This window comes from Vombatus ursinus, unplaced genomic scaffold (assembly GCF_900497805.2).
Source record: "Vombatus ursinus unplaced genomic scaffold, bare-nosed wombat genome assembly UNPS02014801.1, whole genome shotgun sequence".
NCBI classification, from domain to species: Eukaryota; Metazoa; Chordata; class Mammalia; order Diprotodontia; family Vombatidae; genus Vombatus; species Vombatus ursinus.
The window spans coordinates 11475860-11497757 of NW_020954579.1; the positions used below are offsets into that span (position 1 = coordinate 11475860).

General features: G+C 38.9%; 1 protein-coding gene across 1 annotated transcript in view; it reads right to left on the bottom strand.

Moving 5' to 3' along the window:
* Positions 1 to 21898, bottom strand: part of MARCH10 (membrane associated ring-CH-type finger 10) — a 197491-nt gene that overhangs the window by 86217 nt on the left and 89376 nt on the right. The window contains 2 exon segments of the mRNA XM_027872972.1: positions 2503 to 2505; positions 13195 to 13369. Of these exon segments, the coding sequence (XP_027728773.1) occupies positions 2503 to 2505; positions 13195 to 13369 (178 nt within the window).

Here is a 21898-nt window from a genome sequence, read left to right on the forward strand (position 1 = left end):
TGAAGGGCTGGCACATGGAAGAGGGAAGAGAATTATTTTGTTTGTTCCCAAAGGACAGAACTTAGAGCAATTGATGGAAGTTTTGAAGAAGCAAAACTAAGATTTGATGTCATGTAAGACTTTCTAACACGGAAAATAGTTCAAAAGTGGAATGGTCTTCCTCAGGTGGTAGTATTCTCTCACCAGAGGTCTTCAAGCAAAGCCTAGATAACCACTTGTCAGGTATATTGTAGAAAGGATTCTCTTTCAGGGAGGGAATGGTATAGAATGCTACTGAGTTCTCCTTCCACCTTTTAAGTTCTGTAATACCCTTGACAGCTCTGCCTAATGTTCCCAACACACTGCTCTGATCGTGTCATTTCTCCATCTAACAGTCTTCAGGGGTTCCTTATTTCTGTTTATGTAAGACAGAAACTTCCTGTTGTGGCATTCAAGGCTTTCCACAGCCTGGCTCTGATGTACCTTTCCAACCGTATTTCATACTCAACATTCACATACTTGACATAATTCCAACCACACTAGCCCACTCTGTTCCCCATTTTTGTGCTGCGTGCTTCTGTTCACATGGCCTCTTCTACTTGGAATGTCCTGCCTTCAATCTTTCTCTTTTGAAGTCCTTCCCTTTCTTTAAGATTCAACTCATGTGCTCTCTCCTCCATGAAGCCCTCTCTGATTCTTACCCTCACCCTTATTCCTGTCAGGAGAAAGTGATCTCTCCTTCGTAATGCTTTGCCTGGACTTGTGCCTTTGCAATCATTTTACTATTTTTTGGGCTGTACCACCTACATGTATATGTGCATGTGTTTTCCCCCTCTAAGACTGTAGGCTCTTTGTTCCAGCATCTAGCATAGTGCTTGCCCACGAGTGCTTAATCAATGTTAGTTGAATGAACAAGTATTAGATGTATATCTTATATCTTCATCTCCTTCATGAAGCTTTCCCTGACCCTCCCCCTTTACATTTACCCCTGCTCTTAGTGTAAGGATAGGGAACTTTCTCTGCTTATTTTACATAGACATGGTTTAAAAGTTAAAGCTTATCAAACTCATACCAGACTCCTTTATTTGCTACCCCAGACTCTTCTCCACCTCATTTGCCACACAAGCAGCAACCAAATCTTGGGAGTCTTGGGGTCTCCCAGTGTAAAACCTGATTATATGATGTTACTGTACATTTAACAAACTACCAGAGGATTGAGTAATTTATGTTTTAAGTTAAAATGTCCTATTATACTCTAAATCTACACTACAAATCTTGAATCTGAATTCAGTCAATAGTTTATATGTAGGAATCAAATGGTCTAGATCTGACTATGATCTTTCTTGGTCTTAAAAGAAATTCAATGTTCAGTCAGATTTTCAGGGAGGTCCAAGAATCCTGTCTTATTGGTAACAGAAAAACATCTAAAGTACCCTTCTATGTCTCAGTAAGGCCAGATCTCACCAACATAACACTGAAACAACTGTACAAAGAGTTGAGGAAAAATTCTACTCTTTGGAGAAATATGGCAAACATGTAACTTTGCCCAAATTGTCTGAAGGCAAAGCAAGGTAAAGCAAAACAGAAATATAAGGTTCAGAAAAATCCCTTCCTTCTGAGGACCACTAAAGTTATATAGGGGCCTAAATTATCTTGATTTACTCTCTATATTAATCATTCTATCCTATAATATTTAATTTCCTATCTCATTTTGCTCAAACACAGATTAAGACAGTTCCTAGAAACTGCAGGAAACAGAAGAGCAAGAAGACAATGAGACTCCTGAAATCTTTATTCTCTGGGATATGAGGAACTGGACTGCCAAGAGATGCCAAGATTCAGTCCAAGAGATAATAAAAAGAAATATTCTACTTATATCCTCAGGGTTATGGAAAGTTACTGCATAATTAGACTATGGACAGTGACTCATTATAAGAGACAATCTTTCCTGTTCTTTCATAAGTAACGGATGAAATCTGTTTGCCTAGTGGAATGAATTGTAAATGTTTGTTGTCTGTACCCCCAGAGGAGATGTTAAGGCTTAATTATGCACTATAAACATTTTTACAATAATTTTTAGCACAGGGGTTAGAATTGGGGGATTTAGGAGCTGTGTCAAATGAACAAGCATGAGAGGAATGCCCACATTGACCAAACTCTTTAATTTGTCCCAGCTTTCACGTGGATCTGGAGTTGCAGGATGCGCTTTCAGAAAGACCTGCCACTTGTGACAACACTCTAGGGGAAAACTTGGTCCACACCCATTCACGCACCAAAGTAGGATAAAACAATATGTGACTGAGTTATAAAATGTGACAGAAACAGTAGTAGCCAAATGAGTCTCATGAGATGATGGGGATTTTATTTACAACTTTTTTTTGAATGCCGGACAGAGATGAGGAGGCAGAGAGTACATAACTTCCAAGTCATCCACTTGAAGTGGTGGTGGCCGGTACTCCTTCCTGCTTCCCTGCATACTTCATCTTCTTTTTTGCAGAGCCAGCCTATTGACATCCCTTCCACCTGCTCTCTAGTCTCCCCCTCCTCTGAGACGCTCCACTTAAATCCACACTGGTGCATGCATTGCCAAGGGAAACTTACCATATTAGGTAAATTTTATTGGCTGTTCTGTAGCTGGGCAGACACTGCACAGGTGTCTCTGTTTGAGGGGGGCGGGAGATGGGGAAGCAACAGAACGCTGAAGGAGAGGGAGGCACAGGAGAGAGAGTGAGAGAAGCAGAAGAAGAAGGAGGGACAATGGCAGGGAGAGACACATAAGGGGTTTGGTCATCTGGTGAAGGAGGAGAGGGGAGGGGAAGGAGAAAGCAGCATACATCAGAGTTGGGGATTTGGGTAGGTGACAGAGCAAAGACAGCGTAGAAAGGAGAACATTCAACACAGTATAGGGAGTGCTCGCTTCTGCCACCTGCACAAAAGAAAAAGAGCAATCAGGACACAGCATTCACTGTCCAGACAGAAAATAAAAACTTGTGAACGAATCCAAGATCAAAATGTTTGATTCCCTGTGTGGGAGGGGGTAGGGAAGGGGAAGGTTCTGGCAATAATATGGGTAGAGGGACCTACTCCTGATTAAGAGGGTACAGTGTTCACTTAGCACATTCTTGTAGCCCCAAGAGCTAGGCCCAGCATTCTTGGGGTTGATGCCTGCAAAAACTTTCCTAAATGGAAGGAAAGGTCCGTCATACTTTCCTTGGGCCACAGCTGCTGTTCCCTCTGCCTTGCCGCCCTCCCTCTGTAGTTTACTAGACCTTCCCTAGGGGCACTAGCGGAGTGGAAATCCTCAACATTTTCTTTTTTTCCACAGATTGAACTGGTCCTTTTGTCAGCAACATAAGGCATAAGCAACAAAAGTTCTTTCTGAATAGAGTTCTGCATTCCCCCTAAAAACACTGAGAAGCTGTCTAATAAGAAGGGGGTTCCCAAGATCTGACTTTACCTTTATGGTACAAAAGATAAGTTTGTGACTATATTAAATGAAGATGGAGAAATCTCTGCAGGAATTGTGAGGAAGAAGAAGGCACATGGTAATAATAATAAGTGGAAGGAAGAAGTGTTATCATATGAAGCAAATGAATTAACCTACTAAGTGATCCCACATCTATACTGTCAAACTTCCTTAGGAAACCAACCTTATTTAAAAATTAGTAAACTGACTTAATGGTTTTTGAAAAGTATGAACAATACAGAGACAATGAAGAGGCATGTAACAGTCACTGCGCAGGAGGCATTAAAGTGAATGGAAAGTGAACTAGATCCTGAAGAGTCAGAAGAAACAGATTCTAATACTGCTGCTAACAACTGACTCTATCTTCTTGGCTAAGTCACCTAACCACTCTGATCTGATCTGCCTCAGCTGTAAAATGACTAAGTTGGACTAGACCAGGGATTTTTAATCTTCCTTTTGTCTTATGTCCCTTGGGCTGTTTGGTGAAGCTTAGGAACCCTTGTCAGAAAAATGTTTTTAAATGCAGAAAATAAAATGCATAGGATTACAAAGTAATCCAATTATATTAAAATAGTTATCAAAATATTTAAAAAACAAGTTCACAGATCCTAAATTAAGAATCCCTAGACTAGACCCTAGAGAAGGTCCCACATAACTCTAATAATGCCTCATCTTTTATAGCACTTTGAAGTGTACAATGCATTTCACATATGTTCTCATTTCATAAACACAACTACCCTGTGAAATAGGTAGTACAATTATCCACTTTACAGATTGATATGAGTCTCAGAGAGGTGAAATTATTTGCCCAAGATCATATCCTTACTTGACACAGTTTGGATTCAAACACGTGTCCTCTGTCTCCAGATTCAGCTTGCTACCGTATCAGCTTATGATTCCGTTCACCAAACTGAGAACCATTACCCTATGAAAACATTCATTTGTCTTCAAAGTAGTACACAAAGATCACAATGTAATCAATGCATTTTGGTTGGAAGACCAATGTGCACTAGATAGATAGACGGATATTAATTAGATTAAAAAAAAAACATTTGAAAGCATTTGTAGTTAGACCTGACAACCTCTCTCTCTTTTTTTTCTTTTTTGCAATGACAACCTCTCTTATCTCAAACTAAAGCTTCCTTAGCCAAGCAGTCCTCTCATAGAAAAACTTGCATTGGCTTAAAAGAGGTTATATGTGGACAAGCCATGGTGCTGTTTATGGACAAATTTATTATTATTGTTTGAGGTTCTCAGAGGGAAAGCACTATGTAATAGTTGGCACTGGATGCTTAATTTTTTATATATGATAATGTGCAAATTTATCTGGGCATAGAGTTTAGAAGGCTATTCACCAGAAAAATTGGAGAGTGATGTACAAGGGTAGTAGTTAGGTTAAGAGTGACCTGCCTGTGAACTCATTAATCTCAGTTTTTAAGAGAAAACCTTCAATTGAATTCATTTGCAGTATGCGTGATAGAGATTTGAGGTTTACCCTCAAACTTCTGTTCCAGTTTATTCTTTCAATAAATACTTCTCACCAGAAAAATAAAACATGAATCTTCTATATCTTTATACACTTTGTGATTAGTCAATCTGGTTTTTCTCCCTTAGTTTTAGAAGTATACATCTCTGACTTGAAGACCTCAAAGGCTGTGTCAAAAGTGGCCAAACATCATATCTAGCACTATTTCTCTGGTTTGTATCCATCTAATTATATATCTGTTGATCAGTTGCCCAAAAAAAAGACAAGAAAGAAAAGAAAACGAAAGAATGTAAGCTCCTTGAGGACAGGGTTGAATTTTTCTTTTATTTTTGTATCCCTAGAATTATCTAGTGGTGTCTAGTACTTAGTAGGTTCTTGAAAAACTGAACTGAATTTTGGAATCATTATTCTCAATTATGGCCTTCTATTAACTAATGGTCGTAATGTAGGATTAGAAATAGGTTTTATATGTGGTACAGCTAGACTCCATCTCACTGGCTGAATTTCCCAGGTCACTCTGTGACTACTGGGATTTTCTGGCTTTGTTTGAAACACTTGGTGGTTTTTCCATGTGGTGAGAACTTTATATCTAAGAGTGTACGTATTAGATACTTTTTAAAGAAAAATTCTTTAAAGAAGAATAAGGAAAAAGAAAAAAAAAACCAGGCCACTTTCTGATGGGAACCACAAGGAGAAGTTCCTCATTGAATGTAATCACTACTTTATAAAAAGAAACCTAAAAAAAATTACCTGAAAACTTACCTAGAAAAATATCTAAGACATATATAGATTTAATTTATGATATGGGAATCCATCCTTTAACCTATAAATTTAATTATATTGATAGCACCAGTTGTTTCTAAATCCTATAAGGAAAATTTGATGTATTGTTTCTATATGGAAGTTTCACATAGAACAGAACCTGGTTATAAGATAGTTTGTTATTATATAGATTTTGATGCCATCTGAATGAAATCATGACTTCCTAAACAAAATCATCTCATATAGGAAAATCCTGTCACTAAAGTACAAAAATACTTTATGGCAGGTGGTCTAGTACCATGTTATTGCTATATAGATTCTAGGGCACTTGGTCTTGAAATCAGGCAGTAATTTCAAAGAAATGTGGCTCTGGGGCTTCTTTCACAGACACAGGTAATTTATAGGTTTATACAACCACCTCTTGCCTCCTCCTAGGTCATACCCTCAGAAGTTTTTCTAGGCTTCTTAAGGGTGGAGCCACACTATGGATAGGACTTTCTACTCCTTGCCTCAAGGCAGGGCTTCTGGACACATCAAGTCCTAACTCTGCTCCACACTAGGGGAGGGCCCTAGGATCACAACACCACTAGATCCTGCTATTGCTTATTTCCCAACCAGAGAACTCATCATCTCCTGCTCCAGCTAGCCTGAGAGGCAGGCTTCCTGAAACTTCCTAGAACATAGCAACATTGCCTGAGTCTGGGTAGTTAAGGGTTTTGTGAAGCCTTCAAAAGTTGACCTTGAATCTTCTAATCACTTTCTAATCATTTTCATCAGAGGACCTTTCTCCTCTACTGGTATCTTATTGGGATTTATTCCCCAATAGTGAGCAAATTCTCACTCCTTCTTACTCTTCCCCCATCCCAGTGATAATGAACTCCTAGCTGTCTAAGAGCAAACCACCCCAGCTATTTGATCCCTCATTGTCATCCATCTCAGTCCTACTCTCCCAATGACCCACTTCAGACATGCCCATTCTTCCAACTGTGTCTCCTGGAACTACTAAACTATAATCAATAAACTTCTCCTCATTGTAGACATCTTCCTTTGGTTAGACTGTTAGCTTCTTGGGAGCAGGAACTTGCCTTTCGTTGTAACTCCATAGCTTAGCACAAAGCCTGGTGCCTGGTACACAATGGGTACTTAATAAATGCTTGTTGACTTGACCTTTTCTTGATTAGGTTTGGAACAACCACCACGGTAAGTGGGACAAAAAAAATCCAATTAGAGAATAAAAGGATTGTCTTGCTGCAGTGAGGGCCCAACTGAAATCAGATAAAATAAATTTCTAATGTCTTTCCATCTCCTGGCACTCACTGAGATGTGGCTTCCCCTGGATAGCACTGCATCCCACTCTATCCCTCCCTTGTTATGCCTTCTTTCATTTCCCCTGACCCAAAGGGAGAGTCAGAATACATCTTGCTCCTCATTACCACTTCCAGACCCCTTGTTCTCATCTCACAGTCATCTAACACAATTGTCCACTACCTACTCCTTTATTCTAGTCTCTAATGAAGAGGTGGCTCTTCTCCTTGCCAAGGCATATATACATACCTTTCATTCTCTCTTCACACATACCTTTCATTCTCTCTTCTCTAGCAAACTGCCCCTACTATCATTCCCTCCTCTAATATTTCTTCCTTGTCTATTTGTTCCTTCCCTCCTGCCTACAAATTGATCCAAGTCTTCCTCATCCTTAAAAAACCCTCATTAGATCCTGTCAATCTCATTAGCAATCATCTCCTATCCCTTCTCCCCTTCTCAGTTAAACTAAAAAAAAATCATAGTGCCTTCATTGCATTTTCTCTCACTCTCTTCTAAACTTGGATTCTGATCTATCATTCAACTGAAATTGTTCTCTCAGAAATAACCGATGATCTACTGATTGTCCAATATAATGGCCTTTTCTCATTCCTCATCCTTCTTGACCTTCCTGCAGCATTTGGCATGTCAACCTCTTCCTCCTCCTCTTCATCCTTCTCCTCCTCCCTGGGTATTTGTGTGTGTGTGTGTGTGTGTGTGTGTGCGCGCGACACAGTTTTCTCTTGGTTCTCCTTTCTACTTGTGTGACTACTTCTCAGTCACCTTTGCTGAATTTTCATCCATGTCACACTCACTAACTATGAGTATCCCTCAAGGCTCACTCTCTTCTCTCTATAGTCCCAGCCCCATTCCTACCCTACTTAGATTTGGGTGGTTCCCTGAAGGATAGCTCTGTCCAGCTAAGCATATACAAGGTGATTTGACTCCTGTTCAACAGAGGGATTTTGGAGAAAAGAGAAAAGCAAAGTTTGAGAGAGACACATTGAGAAAAAAAGGATGAAAACTTTTCAGCCATTTACTATTGTGTATCCTATTGTCTACACTAATCTGTTTAATTTCTCTGGTTTGGGTCTTACTATTCATTTGGATAAATGGTTTATGTGATTGTCTTTTGTTTAATAAATGAATGGTGAGAGGGAACTAGGCTGGCTGAAAGTAAGTTAACTATTACCATCCAGGTATGGAGCAAGACTATTTCCCATCAAAAGTGACCAGGGAAAGTAGTTTTTATTCTGAACTTCCAAAAAAGCACAGTATCTTATACACGGCAAACATCTGATGTGTGAAGTAGATAAGATTGAATTCTAGTCTGTTACGAGAGATAGGAGAGTGAAAAAGCGATCAGCCAGTGACAGCCATCCCTCTACTCTTCACAAATTGCAGTCTTTTTTGAAGACATGGAATGAAGCTTTCCCAGATCTCAGATTTTATCTAAACAGAGTTCCACAGTAAAGGCTTCCCCAAGTAACTGTGGCTCAATCTATGTTACATTCACTTACTTGGTGATCTTATCAGTTCATATGGATTCTATTGTCATCATTCTGCAAATGATTCTCAAATCTCCACATCCATTTTAGGCTCTCTCTGGAGCTCGAGTGCTACACCACAAACTATTATACATCTCAAACCACATATCCCATAGGCATCTTAATCTCAACATGGTCAAAACTGACTTCATTATCTTTCCTCCAAAACCCACTCCTGTACTGGACTTCCCCGTTAGTGTTGAGGGTGCCACCATCCTTCCAGGCACCAGGTTCACAAGCTATGTGAACTCCCTGTGCATATCCAATCAGTTGCCAAATCTTGTTATTTCCTTCTTTTCAAACACTTCCTTGATATGTTCCCTTCTTTATATTCAAACAGCCACCGCCCATGTACAGGCCTTCATTATCTCTCACTTGGATTATTGCAATAGACTTCAGTTGGTCTACCTTCCTCATGTCTCTTCCCATTACAATTCTTCTTTCACACAGCTGCCAAAATGATTTTCCTAAAGTGTTAAGTCTAACCATATCACTTCCCCACTAAACAAATATTAAAAGCTCCCTATCACCTCAAGGATCAAATTAAAATTTATCTGTTTGGCATTTTAAAGCTCATTACAACCTCTTCCCTTGCTACTTCTCCAGTATACTTACACAGTACTCCCCTCCACACACTCTATGATCAGTCCTACTGGTCAGTTTATTCCTCAAACACAAATCACCATCTCCTTAGGCTGTGCCTTTTCACTGTCTGTCAACTGGAATAATCTGCCTACCACTCACTCCCAAGCTGCTAGTTCACTGGCCTCTAAGGCAGCTTCCATATACTCTGTATATCTCTGTTTTTGTACATGTTACCTCTCCTCCATTAGAATATAAGCTCTTTGAAGGAACAAGCTGTTTTTGCTTTTATTTAGATCCCCAGCACTTAGTACAGTACCTGGCACACAATGAATCCTTAATAAATGCATGTTGACTGACCAATTGATGGATTTCCTGCCATTATCATTCCTGTAGGGGAAGGGTACATCCAAAGGCTAAAAGTGTTAGTTTTATCCTAATCTCACTCTAGAATTTTGTTTGCAAAGATAAAGTGAAGAAACGAATTGGATCATTATCTGGTAAAGTTCAATGTTGTGGTACATCTGGATGAAAAAAGTCAAGCCTCTGTCTTTTAGATCTTTTAACAGCAAAGGATTTACTTGAATTATCTGAACTGTCACAACTTTACTATGCCTGACCAGATCCAACCTAAATCACCATCACATTTCTTAGCTATGGATAATTAAAGAATTCCTTGGGAATGAGAACAAGAGAAATGAATACATTTGAGCATACCTATGCCTTCACCTTGGAAGGATTTCATCCTCAAGGGAAACAACAGAATACTGAATACCTTCCTCAGTTGCTGTAGGAAGGCTGTTTGATGTGGCAGGAAGGAAACTGAACAAGGAATTCTATTCCTAACTGCTATGAACTATGGGACCCTGAGCAAATTTGCTTTACCTCTCTGGGCCTTAGTCTCCCCATTTGTAGAGCGAGAGCATTGAAATAAATGATCTTTAATGTCCTCTCCAGTTCTAAGATTCTCTGATTCAATGTATGATTTAGTGAAACAGTCTGGTCTAATTCACCTACTGTGTGACTTGTAAAGGTGATGCTAAGCACTAGTTACAAGAGAAGAACAAAGTTACTTACTTTGAAAATTTTCTACTGCAGTTTTCTCCCATTTTACAAAACTATTCCACTCAAGTTGACTCTATTACATGACTAGAGAAGATGCAATTTTTGAAGCCATATAGCAGTTAAGTGAAGAGGTGTTCCACACTTTGTGTAATAAATGTTCTGGTAAATATAGATGTAAATTTTTGTAAAGCATATCCTACTTTCCCATTGATTTCTTTACAAGTCTGGAAATTCACATCCATAGGAGGAAAAATTATAGGCTGGTTTGAAAACTTCTGGTAACAAAGGAATTAAAAGAAAAAAAAAGAAAAAAAAAAGAATTAAAAGGAGCCTACCTTCACGACAGTGTAAGAGACCAAGGGGTTAGTGCTGCAGGCTGGACATTGTCATCTCCACTCAGCAGTTCTCTTTTCCAGGCCTTTTTACACCTCCCCTGGTCTAGGGCCTCTATCATTATATAACTTCTCTTGCACTTTCCTGCCCTCTCCACCCTTACACTTCCAGGCCATAAGAATTTTCCCCATGGTTGGGGGTGCCCTGACAGCTTCCAGAACCTTGATCTCATCCCCTACTATTTTTCTGAATTTTTACAATGTTCAACAGAAGTGGACTATGACAACATATTTTGGCTGAGGCGGTAGACTGTCTAACATGATACACTGTCCTTAAAAATTCCTTACATTTGGTGTTTTATATCAGCTAAAACAAATTAGTTTCCTTCTTAGTCAATGCTAAGTTCTAAAATCTGTACATATGATTATTTATCATGAGGGATACATGGCACTACTATAGAGATAGACCTGGAAGTTTCTATCATGCAATGAACTAGTTCTCAGGCATCACTCAACTACTGTATATTATATCACAGTAGGTAAAAAATCTTTGTGAAATCTTCATAAATACACATGGAATTAAATGCAATTACATGGATAAATTAACAGCCCTTTAAAATGTTTTTTTTTGTGTTTAGAATACCTAAAGACACTTGTTCACACTGAGTAAACACACGTAGAATAGCAGTTAGAATAGTAAAAAATAGGGGCAGCTAGGTGGCGCAGTGGATAGAGCACCAGACCTAAAGTCAGGAGGACCTGACTTCAAATCTGGCCTCAGACTAAACACTTGACACTTACGAGCTCTGTGACCCTAGGCAAGTCACTTAACCCCAACTGCTTTTTAAAAAAAAAAAGAATACTAAAAAATAATCTTGAGTGAATGCAATCTATTAAAGAAGTGAAAAAAAAATAGTGCACTGAATTGAGATTTTGGAGATTTGAGGTTTTGTTCTAGTCCTGGCTTGTGCAGTAACTAGTTGTGTGATCTAGGCCATGTAGCCTAAAAGCTCTCTGGGTCTTTGTTTCCTTGTCTGTAAAATGAGGTAGTTAGACAAGATCATGTCTAAGGCTCCCTTCAGTCATAAAACCCTATTGTTTAAAATTTTTAGCATTAAAAATAACTTCCTCAATTTAATAACTAGTATTTTTCATATTTTAACCAAAAAATGAAGTCTTTATTTATTTAATAATATCTGCTTAAATTTCAGGGAGGAGTGGCTGAGTTAGAGCAATTAATCCCTACTGAAAGTTGTAATGTTAGGTTACTATAACTATGGTGGTAGAGCTAACTGGTCTTTATTCTTTCCTGATCAACAAAGAGATGGGACTCAGTCTAAACGGTTCAGAACAAAGCTTTCCCTGGTCACTCTGGAAGTGAAGCAGTCCTGCCCGAGTCTATCTCTTATTTCCAAAATCAACTGTATTTTGGCTTCATTAAAGCAATGGAATGCGTGTTTACCCTGAGTGAAAATTGCCATGTTCTCTGACTTTTTTGATGTATTGATAGATTTAGTTGATTTTTAAAAACCTTTTAAAGAAAATTCTTGGATACAAGGGACTAGTCTTTGGGATTGGGATGGGAATGGGAGTGGAAGGGAAAGAAAAAATGTCATGAAAGAACACTGGAGTTGGAGAACCGAGCTCTGCAACTCTCCATCTGTACAACTGCAGGAAAGTCACACAATCTCACTGGGCCTTGGTTTCCTCATCTGTAAAGTTAAACTGGACTACGTGATATCTAAAGTCTCCTCTAGTTCTAAATTATGCAATTACACAGAAAATAAAGAGGAATGGCTTGGAAATCTAGGGGATATAAAAACAAAAGCTATCTTTAAAAACCTATTTTTAAAAGGAAATTGCATAAGAGAAGCTTTGAGAGATTAAAAAGTGTTTTTGATTGGGACTTAAATGAATGACACACTATTTATGAATTTGCCAGAACATCCCTCTACCCACAGATGAAAACACAGGCCTAACTCAACAACTTTCCTTCTTTGTCTCCAATGCTAGCTTCTAGAGAGATTTGGCGGATGCTACAGAGGCTGCTTTGACTAGCAGGAGAAGCCAAAGGGATTCTTTAAACCCTCGAAGTTCATTTTCTTTTTGGATATGTTAAATTCCTACTTCCTTGAACAGAGAACTCTTCAAGTTTCAAAGATATTTAATGAAGAGTAAATGTTCTACTAAATTACATGAAAGAAAAAGGTCTTTTTCCCCAACAAAGGAAGCCGAAAGGCCTTTATTACTTTCCTCACTTGGCTATAAATTATACTCTTCAGACGCTTTCTCCTGATGCTCTGGGTGAGGCATAAAACTCTACATCCAGGGTCAAGAGCCTTTAACCCCAATGAAGGGCGATGGAGATGAAAAGTCAGCAACTTGACAATATCTGACATTGTGGCTAGGTCTCCACAGTCAAAGCAAATCTGTAGAAAATGTGGGTAGTAGAGGCAGCTAAGGTATATAATTCAGTTCTCCTAAATCCACTAACATTTACCATAGTCCTCCAACCTTGTACTGGACTCTAGCATTTGTCTTTTGTATGTAATCACTGCACCTTAAATAGAATACTGTCTTGGAATCAATCACTTGGAGAATTCCTGATTTTACCAAAGCCACTATTTTCACTGCCATTGGCGTTATAATTCTATGAATCTCAGAACAACTCACGTGGAGATGGTTTGCTGGTGCCACCCACATTTTTCTCAGGTTTCTTTGAACACGTGGTAACTTTCTGTTTCTGCTTGACTGATGTTTGGTCTATGGCTGGAAGCTTTGATTCAGATTTTGTTATAGAAGCCTTGATTATTACCCTTTGCTCAGGTCCCAAATCCTCAACTGAGTTCTAGAAAAGCGAAAGATATGTATCATTGATATAACATGCCTCTCTTACTAGATATAGCCAAAGAAGTGATAAATCAAGCAAATGTTCTAGTGATAACAGAGGAGCATATTTCCATATTAAGAAAATTAATTATGTAATTTAGAATTTTGTTCACTAGGCTGTGAGTCAAAAATAACAGAAATTTTGGAAAGCACATTTTATAAAATCATAGGGGAAAAAAAAATCCAATCTGTGAAAGAGGCAGCATGGTGTAGAGGAATGAACATTGGATTTGGAGTTGGAGAAACTGGTTCTTTAACTCTCTGTACATATGCAGACAAGTCATATAACTTCTCTGGGTCTCAGTTCCTCATCTGTAAAATTAAACTACATGATTTCTAAAGTTTCCTCTAGGTCTAAATTCTACAATTATTCAGAAAATAAATAAGTTAAGTATGAAAGCAAGAGTGGTGGGCAACTGGTACTTTTAAATGAATAATTGCGAAATGGCTTGATCTCATGCAGAAAAGTCCATTTTAAAATTCAACAAGTATTTGTTGATAAAATATTGTATGCACAACTCTATACTAGGAACCCTGGAGAGTACAAAGGGGAAAAAGAGATGATTCCTGCAGCAAACCCTTTCTTGCTGGAATCAACTGTGTTATTTAGTTATCATCTTTGGAACATAGCCTTAATAAATGTTAGAACTGTTTCTAGTTATAGAACTAGAACTGTTTCTAGGATTTTCAGCTATTTCAACTATTATTCTTACAACTTTAATTGGGGAAAAATTTCCTTCATCTTAATAATCTATACAGCAATTTAGGTGGTGGAGATGGTAAGAAGAATATTGAAAATTTTAAACCATAGTTTCTATGGTAACAGAATTTCCTAACATAGTCTTGTAGATCCATTCAAAAATCTGTAAGGATATTCCATTTTGGGCACTTCCATACTTACCAATATCAGCAAAGTTATAAATCGGATGCAAATGACAATTAGAAACTTTTTTTAATGTATTGCAAAATAGAATTATTAGCATCTTTACTTACGCACAATATGGCTTATTTTAGGCATAGCCCAACTGTTTAAGTCCCTGGGCTTGTGAAATAGCAATACCACAATTTGCCAGACTACTTTAACACTAGAGTGGGAACAAAGATGGGGCAAGCAAGATTTGTATCTGGGCATTCAAATTTAGAATGACACTGCTTTCTCTCCCAGTGGATAATCCCAGATGATTTAGCTACAGCCATTACATATAGAGCATCAAAGGCATTATCCTTCTATTTCCCAAGCTATTTCTCTCATGGGTGGTCTTCCTTCTGCTTCTCCCTAACCTCTGCTTTGAATACCCTAAAGACTATTTTCTCTCCTGTTCTGTTCTAACAACACATTTCAAAAACATTCCTATTGAGGCAAACAGGGCAATTTCGTTACTCTTATATTAAAATTTAATATGCATGTTTTTTAAAACATAAATGGTACATAACAGAACTTCACAGTTTCATATTTAATCCCCTATCCTTGATATACTGAAATGTTCATATTTATCAAGTTATTGATAAGTTAATAATAATTTAAAATATTTCCATTTATATACAAATCTCACAGAAAAGCTTTTTGGAGGTAAAACCTCAGCAAACTTAAGTTACGACAGAGACTCATTTACACATTGAAAGAACGAAAAGTATTTATTGAGTGCATATTATATGCCAAGTCCTGAGCTAAGTGCTGGGAATACAAATAGAAAGGATAGCAGTCTCTACTGTCAGGGAGCTCATATTTTAATTGAGGGAGATAAGACAAAGGGATGATTCAGCCTCAGGGTGGAAACCCCTGGTGGTCCTTATGGTTCAGTAGGACAAAGGGAGCTTGAAGTTGATGGGAGCTGAGATGATAAGTCATTTAGTTTGTGCTCCACATTCTCAATCCCCTCAGTTCCCCCTCAGTATTTCAGACTCTTTCGACTTGCTCCCTCATGTTGTTCTGGAAACATTCCCTGTCTTCCAAGGTCATCTAGTCTAATCTCTCTCATTTTACATATGAGGAAACTCAGACACAAAGACATTAGGTGACTTGCTTAATGTCACACAGGTATTAAATGGCAAAGCTGGGATTTGAACCCAGGTCTTCTGACTCCTTTTTCCCCTATACCTAGTTGCCTCCAAATGATGTACTTGTGTTTCACTCACATTAGCTTCTGGATTCAAATCTCTTCTATCTTGAGAATTATTCTGAAGTGTCAACGATTCAAGTTTCAGAACACGGGATGTTGACACTTGATACACTTGACAAAAAAAAAAGGAGGGGCAGCTAGGTGGCACAGTGGGTAGAGCACTGGCTCTGGAGTCAGGAGGACATGAGTTCAAATGCAGCCTCAGACACATGACACTTACTAGCTGTGTGACCCTGGGCAAGTCACTTAACCCTGATTGCCTCACAAAATAAATAAATAAAGGAAAACATGCATGTAAAGTTTTGTGTCATGCTTAAGAGTAAAGTGGATTATGTTTTATCTTAATCCTAGATGTTTACAGAATTTTAGAGCTGGAAAGAACCTGGGGAATTATCTAGTTCAAACCCCCTTATTTTACAGATGAAAAGACCAGATCCCAGGGAAAAAAACTGACTTGACTAAGGTCACACAAGCAGTAAGTACACAGAAGATGTGGGACTACCATACAGTTTGGACTCAAGAATCAAGAGCTTTTCCATTATAATACATATATTTTTTTTTGGTCAGAGATACAATGTCAGATTAACAATAATAATTCCTACTTATTTATGGCACTTGACAAAATACTGCCCAAACAACCCTTTGAGGTAAGCATAAATATTATTATTGTCTCTTTATAGATGAGCTATGCAACAAAAGGCTCAGGGAGATGAAGTCCCACAGCCATGAAGTGGAGGATCAGTGCTTCAAACCTAGGTCTCCTACTCTATAGACAGGCTTCCTTCTACTACTCCATGCTTCCTTCCACAACTGCCCCTAAATTGTCTAGTGGAATCATAATCAAAATAGCAGAAAAGATTCAGATCCTGTGAAAGGGTAGAAAATTTGGGAAATCTTCAATTCTATTTTCCCCTATACCATATAAGTAGCATGAGGGACAATTAAATTGTGAAAGTTGTGGGTTCTAACATACTCTTATACTAGTTTTGGGGATTATCATCAGGTAATGGCTCCTGATATTGAGATTCTGGAGTAATTGACTAGATATGTGTAATTTTTTTTATTTGCTTCTATAAGTCATCATAAGAAAACTATAATCTTCATAAATATGTTACTAGATTCCTCTTTCTCTTTGACCTGCTGAGTGTTCTTAGTATAATCATTTAAACTTTCTGTGTTCTCATTTAAATTCTGCCTATATCCTGCCTCCAATGCTGTCTCACCAAAATCCAGTTTTAATTCTCCTCTGGCCTTTAAGAACCACCAAGAAATGTCTAGTAGGACAAACAATACTGTAATCTTTTTAGGGGGAGGGTGAGTATTTTTTGTGCTAATTTATATATAAAGGGGGAGAGCCCAGTCCTTAAGAGTATGCTTGGACCTGCCCTTCCTGGTGGGTTACACAAAGCATGTGCAATATGTCCTGCCTGTTTCCAATCCAGTATGTGGAGGCTTAGCCATGAATGATGGAGGGGCTGGTATTTGGTGACAAAGAGTTTTCTGATTGGTTAAGGAGATGAAAAGAATAATGACTGAGTAGAAACTGACTGCATATGAAAAAGGTTCAAGTGGATGACCACTTGATTTCTTCCTTGGTGGCTTTTCAAGTGACAAGTATTGCTCTGAACCACCAAGAAGGGGATGGACGACCAGGCTTCCTTATTTCCCATTTAGTCACCACGTATCCTTGAGTGCACAGTGCCTCTGTTTTGTTGTGTTTTTTCTTTTCTGATCTTTGGTGAATGAATATCCAGAGATGGAATGGACCAGATATAACCTTGTGAATTTTGCCCAAGGAGATACCAGAAGTCTCCTCAACAACCAAAGTCAACAGCAGAGACCACTGAAACTGAGTCTGGTAAGAAGTCATCCCTGAGGAGCAGCTTGCTTGACTCAATTCTGAAGAGTAACCTGCTTGACTCACCTAAACAATGGAGATACTAAAACAAAAGTGAAGGAGTGGGAATAAGGGAAGGAGGAGAGGAAAAGGGAAGGGAGGAGACAGAAAGAGAGGGGAGGTATGGAGGGATCATCGGGAAAAGAAAGAAATCAGCATTCCAACAACAGGATGGAGTTGGGAGTGAAGGGATTTCAAGGAAGATGCCACATGGTAGACCGTCTGAGAATGAGGCTCAAATGAGGCCAGAGGAGAGATGAGGAGTAAAGGAGAAATGGCTAAATGCTAGAGGAATTTGTATTTCATTGGCAGGGGTTGGATGACTAATTGCCCAGCACTTGTTCTGCATGCAGCCATATAAACTGCATCCCCAGAATCTTTATACTGAATAACACCATCAGAGTAGCCATATGTTCTTTTGTACAAAGCAAAGAGAGTAGGTATTTCAAACAACCAGTTTGGAGGGATGCATTTGTATTTCTGTCCTTAATATATGTTTTCAGTAAATAACCTCTTGTAAAAGTTAATTGATGTCAACTAGTAGATTGATATTGGGGGAGAACATCAAATGGGAGCTTGTAAAATACAGTATTGGAAACCCTAGCAACCCCTCAGGGTTATCAGATGATAGAACCCTGAGGAAAGTAGTCAGTTACCGTAGAAACTCAACCTGACAATGTGAGTGGGGGTTGAGAGAATGAGCCCCAGGGGGTACTACATATAATTTCTATTCACCCCTTACATTTTTCACAAGTTGTAATATAACATGGTGTGGGAGTAAAGTTTACTTGGTTTCATTACATTAGTATTCCTTTGAGTGAATAAACCAATACTGTCTTTCAAAATCCAAGTCTGATACATCTAAAATATCTCTACTAGTTACAGAAGATGCATTTTTCTCATTCCCTGTTGGGAATTTTATGGGAAAGTCCTAAAATTACCACAGTAAATAGAATGTTAGGTAGAGGAAATTGTTGTTTCCAATATATCACAGTTCAAAATGAGTCAATATGTTCTATATTGATTTTTTTGTATTTGATATTTCCTACAATTTGCTAGCAATATGCAGAATACAGTAGAGAGTCACATCTCCAGTGGAATCACAAAAGGCAAAAGATACAAATATTGTGAAAGGGAGGAAAATGTATTTGAATAAAAATTTATTGAGTACTGACTCTAATTTTATGCTTAGAACTGTTCTTAAATATAATGTAGAACACAGAAGAAGTATACACCATGGCCATGCTCTTAGGAGCTTAATGTCTACTTGGAGAGATGAGTGAGCAACACAAGATGCCAGCAAAACTTATGATTTTGCTGGTCTAATGAACTCCTGGAGAGGAAATTCCCTCTACCAACCAAGCAATCAATTAAGAAGCTGCTAAACTATAGGGACACAAAGACAAAGGTGAAACAGCCCTGTCCTCAAGGAGCTTACATTAAAATGGGGGAGACAATACGCACAACACATAGGTATATATAGGGCGCACAGAAATCAAATACAAGGAAACCATGGAGGGAAAGGCAAGGAAGGAAAGGAAAAGCTTGGGAGGCCAGGAAGAGCTTCAGGCAGAAGGTAGCACTTGAGCCAAATCCTGAAGGAAACAAGGAACTTCAGGAGGCAGATGCATGGCAGGAAAACTTCATGGAGAAAGGAGATGGAGCATCATATGTGAGAAACAGCAAGTAGGCTAGAATGGCTCTACTGAGGAGAGCACAGAGGGAGAAATGTGTAAGAAGACTGAAAATGGAGAGAGGATCAAGGTTGTGAAGAGTTTTAAATGCCAAAAAAAAAAGGAGCTTGTTTTTGATCCTACAAGTAACAGGGAGCACTTGGGTGGGGAAGGGTGTAACATGGTCAGACATCTGCTTTAAGAAAATCACCCTGGTGACTGTGCATAGGATGGGGTGGAGGGCGACTTGAGGCAGAGAAACCAATTAGGGGGTGATCACAACAGTCCAGTAAAGAAGTGATGAGGGCCAAAACTGGAGTGGTGGCTGTGTGAATAAAAATAAGATCTATGATCTCTTAGCAGAGATAAAAATAACAAGATTCAACAGTTAATTGGATATTCAGGGTGAATAAAAGTGAGGAGTCAAGGATGATCCTGAGGTTTTGAACCTAAGTGACCAAAAGAATGAAAGTGCCTTCAACAGTGACAGAGAAGTTCAGAAAAGGAGAAGGCTGGAAGAAAAGATAATGAGTCTATTATGGGCATACTGATTTTAATGCCTACAGGAAACCCAGTTTGAAATGTCTAATAGTAGTTCATAATTTGGACTGGAACTCAGGTAAGAGCTGCATACATACAATCATAGGATCATAGATTTAAAGCAAGAAGGGACCTGGGAGGCCATTGAGTCCAACACATTCATATTACAAATGAGGAAACTGAGGCTCAGGGAAGTTAAAGTGATGTGGCCAGGGTCACACACCTAATCTGTCTGAGGCAGGATTTGAATCTAGTTCTTCCTGACTTCAAGTCTAGTGCACTATCCACTCACTAAGCCAGGGATTCTCAACCTGGGATCTGTGAACTTGGTTGTTAAAATTATTTTGATAACTGTGTTTCAATAGAAGGTTAAGAACCCCTTGTACTGAACTATGCTGCTACTCTGGACCTAAGAATAATCTGCACAGAGATCAAAATTGAATCCATGGGATCTGATGACATCAGCACAAAGGGTATAAAAAGAGAAAAGGAAAGAAGTTTTGGGACAGTGTCTTGGGTACAGCCAATATTAATAGGTCTGACATGGATGATGATTCTGCAAAGGAAACTGAGAAAGAGTGAGTAATTAGATAGGTAAAAGAACCAAGAAAAATAGTGTCACAAAAACCAAGAGAGGTGAGAGTACCTAAGAGGAGATAGTGGTCAATAATGTTGGATCCTACAGAAAACAGGAAGGAAGAAGATTGAGAAAAGCCACTAGATTTGACAATTAAAAGATTATTGTTGACTTTTGAGAGAGCAGTTTCAGTTAAGTGGTTAGGTCAGAAATCAGATGGCAGAAGTTAAGAAGAGAATAAGGGGAAACGAAATGGAAATATCAAATGTAGATTGCTTTCTTGCAGAATTTAGCTAAGAAATCAAGGAAAGATCTTCGTGGAGGGAGTAGGATCTAGAGAGTTTTTTTTTTAAGATGGGGAAGATGGACGTTTTTGTAGGCTGAAGAGAAGGAATCAGTAGGAAGGGAAATATTAAGATGGGGGCGGGAATGACAATGGTGGTTATGTGCTACAGAAGATAGGAGGGGATGGAATCAAGTATCTATATGTATAGGGGATGGCCTTGGCAAGAAGAGCCACTTCTTCATCAAAAACGTCAGTAAAGAAGATTAAGTCAGGGGGTTGTGAGGTGTGGAGAAGGAGGGAAGTAAAAGCTCTTAGCAAATGGTATCCATTTTCTCTATAGAATATGAGGAGAGAGAGGTCCTTAGCTGAGACAGCAGGGGAGGGAATGATGTGAAAGGCTTTGTAAGAGAAGATGTAAAGATTGTGAGTCTGGCATTAAATTCATTGAAAAAGGGGGAGAATGTTTTGGTATCCTGTGAATAAGACCTACCAGGATCTGGACTGAAGGATACATTTGGACAGAGTGAACCTCAAAAGAGAAGAGAGTGCTGAGTGATATAGAAAGGAGAGTCTGGAAAGTGGCAATGGGGAACAGGGAGTGCCTGGACACTGTCTTTCCAGGACCAATGAGTTATGGCATAATTAGAGAAGGTAGCTAAGGATGCAGTACCCTCAGAGGGCAACAAGTCTCACTGAATGCCGGAAGAAGGAAGGAAAAAGAGAGGAAGAGGTCCAAAATGAAAAGAAGTTGGCTGATTATAGAATGGTAGTTCCAGAGGACACAGTATGGGGCAAGGGGCACGCAGATTCAGAGACAGGCAATCAGGAAATAGGAATAAGGTGAAAATGAAAGAAAAGGCAACAGGAGTTAGAAAGTGGGCTTTGCTCTTAGGCAGCACCTCAGGGATTAAGCATCTCATGGACTAAGAAAGTAAGAGAGGTAGATGTTTTCTGACCACTGGGGAATGAGTCTAGCCAGAGTATCAGTTATTGGGAGCTCTGCTAAAGAAGATAGTGAGTAAAAATGCTGGCCTTAAGGTAAAGAGTTTCTGTTTCAGTTCCCAAGGTAGCTTAATGTGGAATTGAGTCATTGTAGTTATGCAATTGCTCTTCAATTCATAATCTTAGAGAGCTGATAGGGCATTATCACATCTTTCCTTTTGCTTATGTTGTATCCCCTTCCCCTCCACTGATCCAAGTCTTACCTATCCTCAGAGACCCAATTCAAGTCCCACCTTTTTTGATAAGGCCTTCCTTGACTACTCAACCTAATCAATTTCCTACTCTTTGGAATTCCTCTAGCACCTTGTGGGTAGGGAGGGAACATCATGGCAGAGTGGATTGAGCTGGCCTCTGTATCAGGAAAGCCTGAGTTCAAGGCCTGCCTCTTGACAC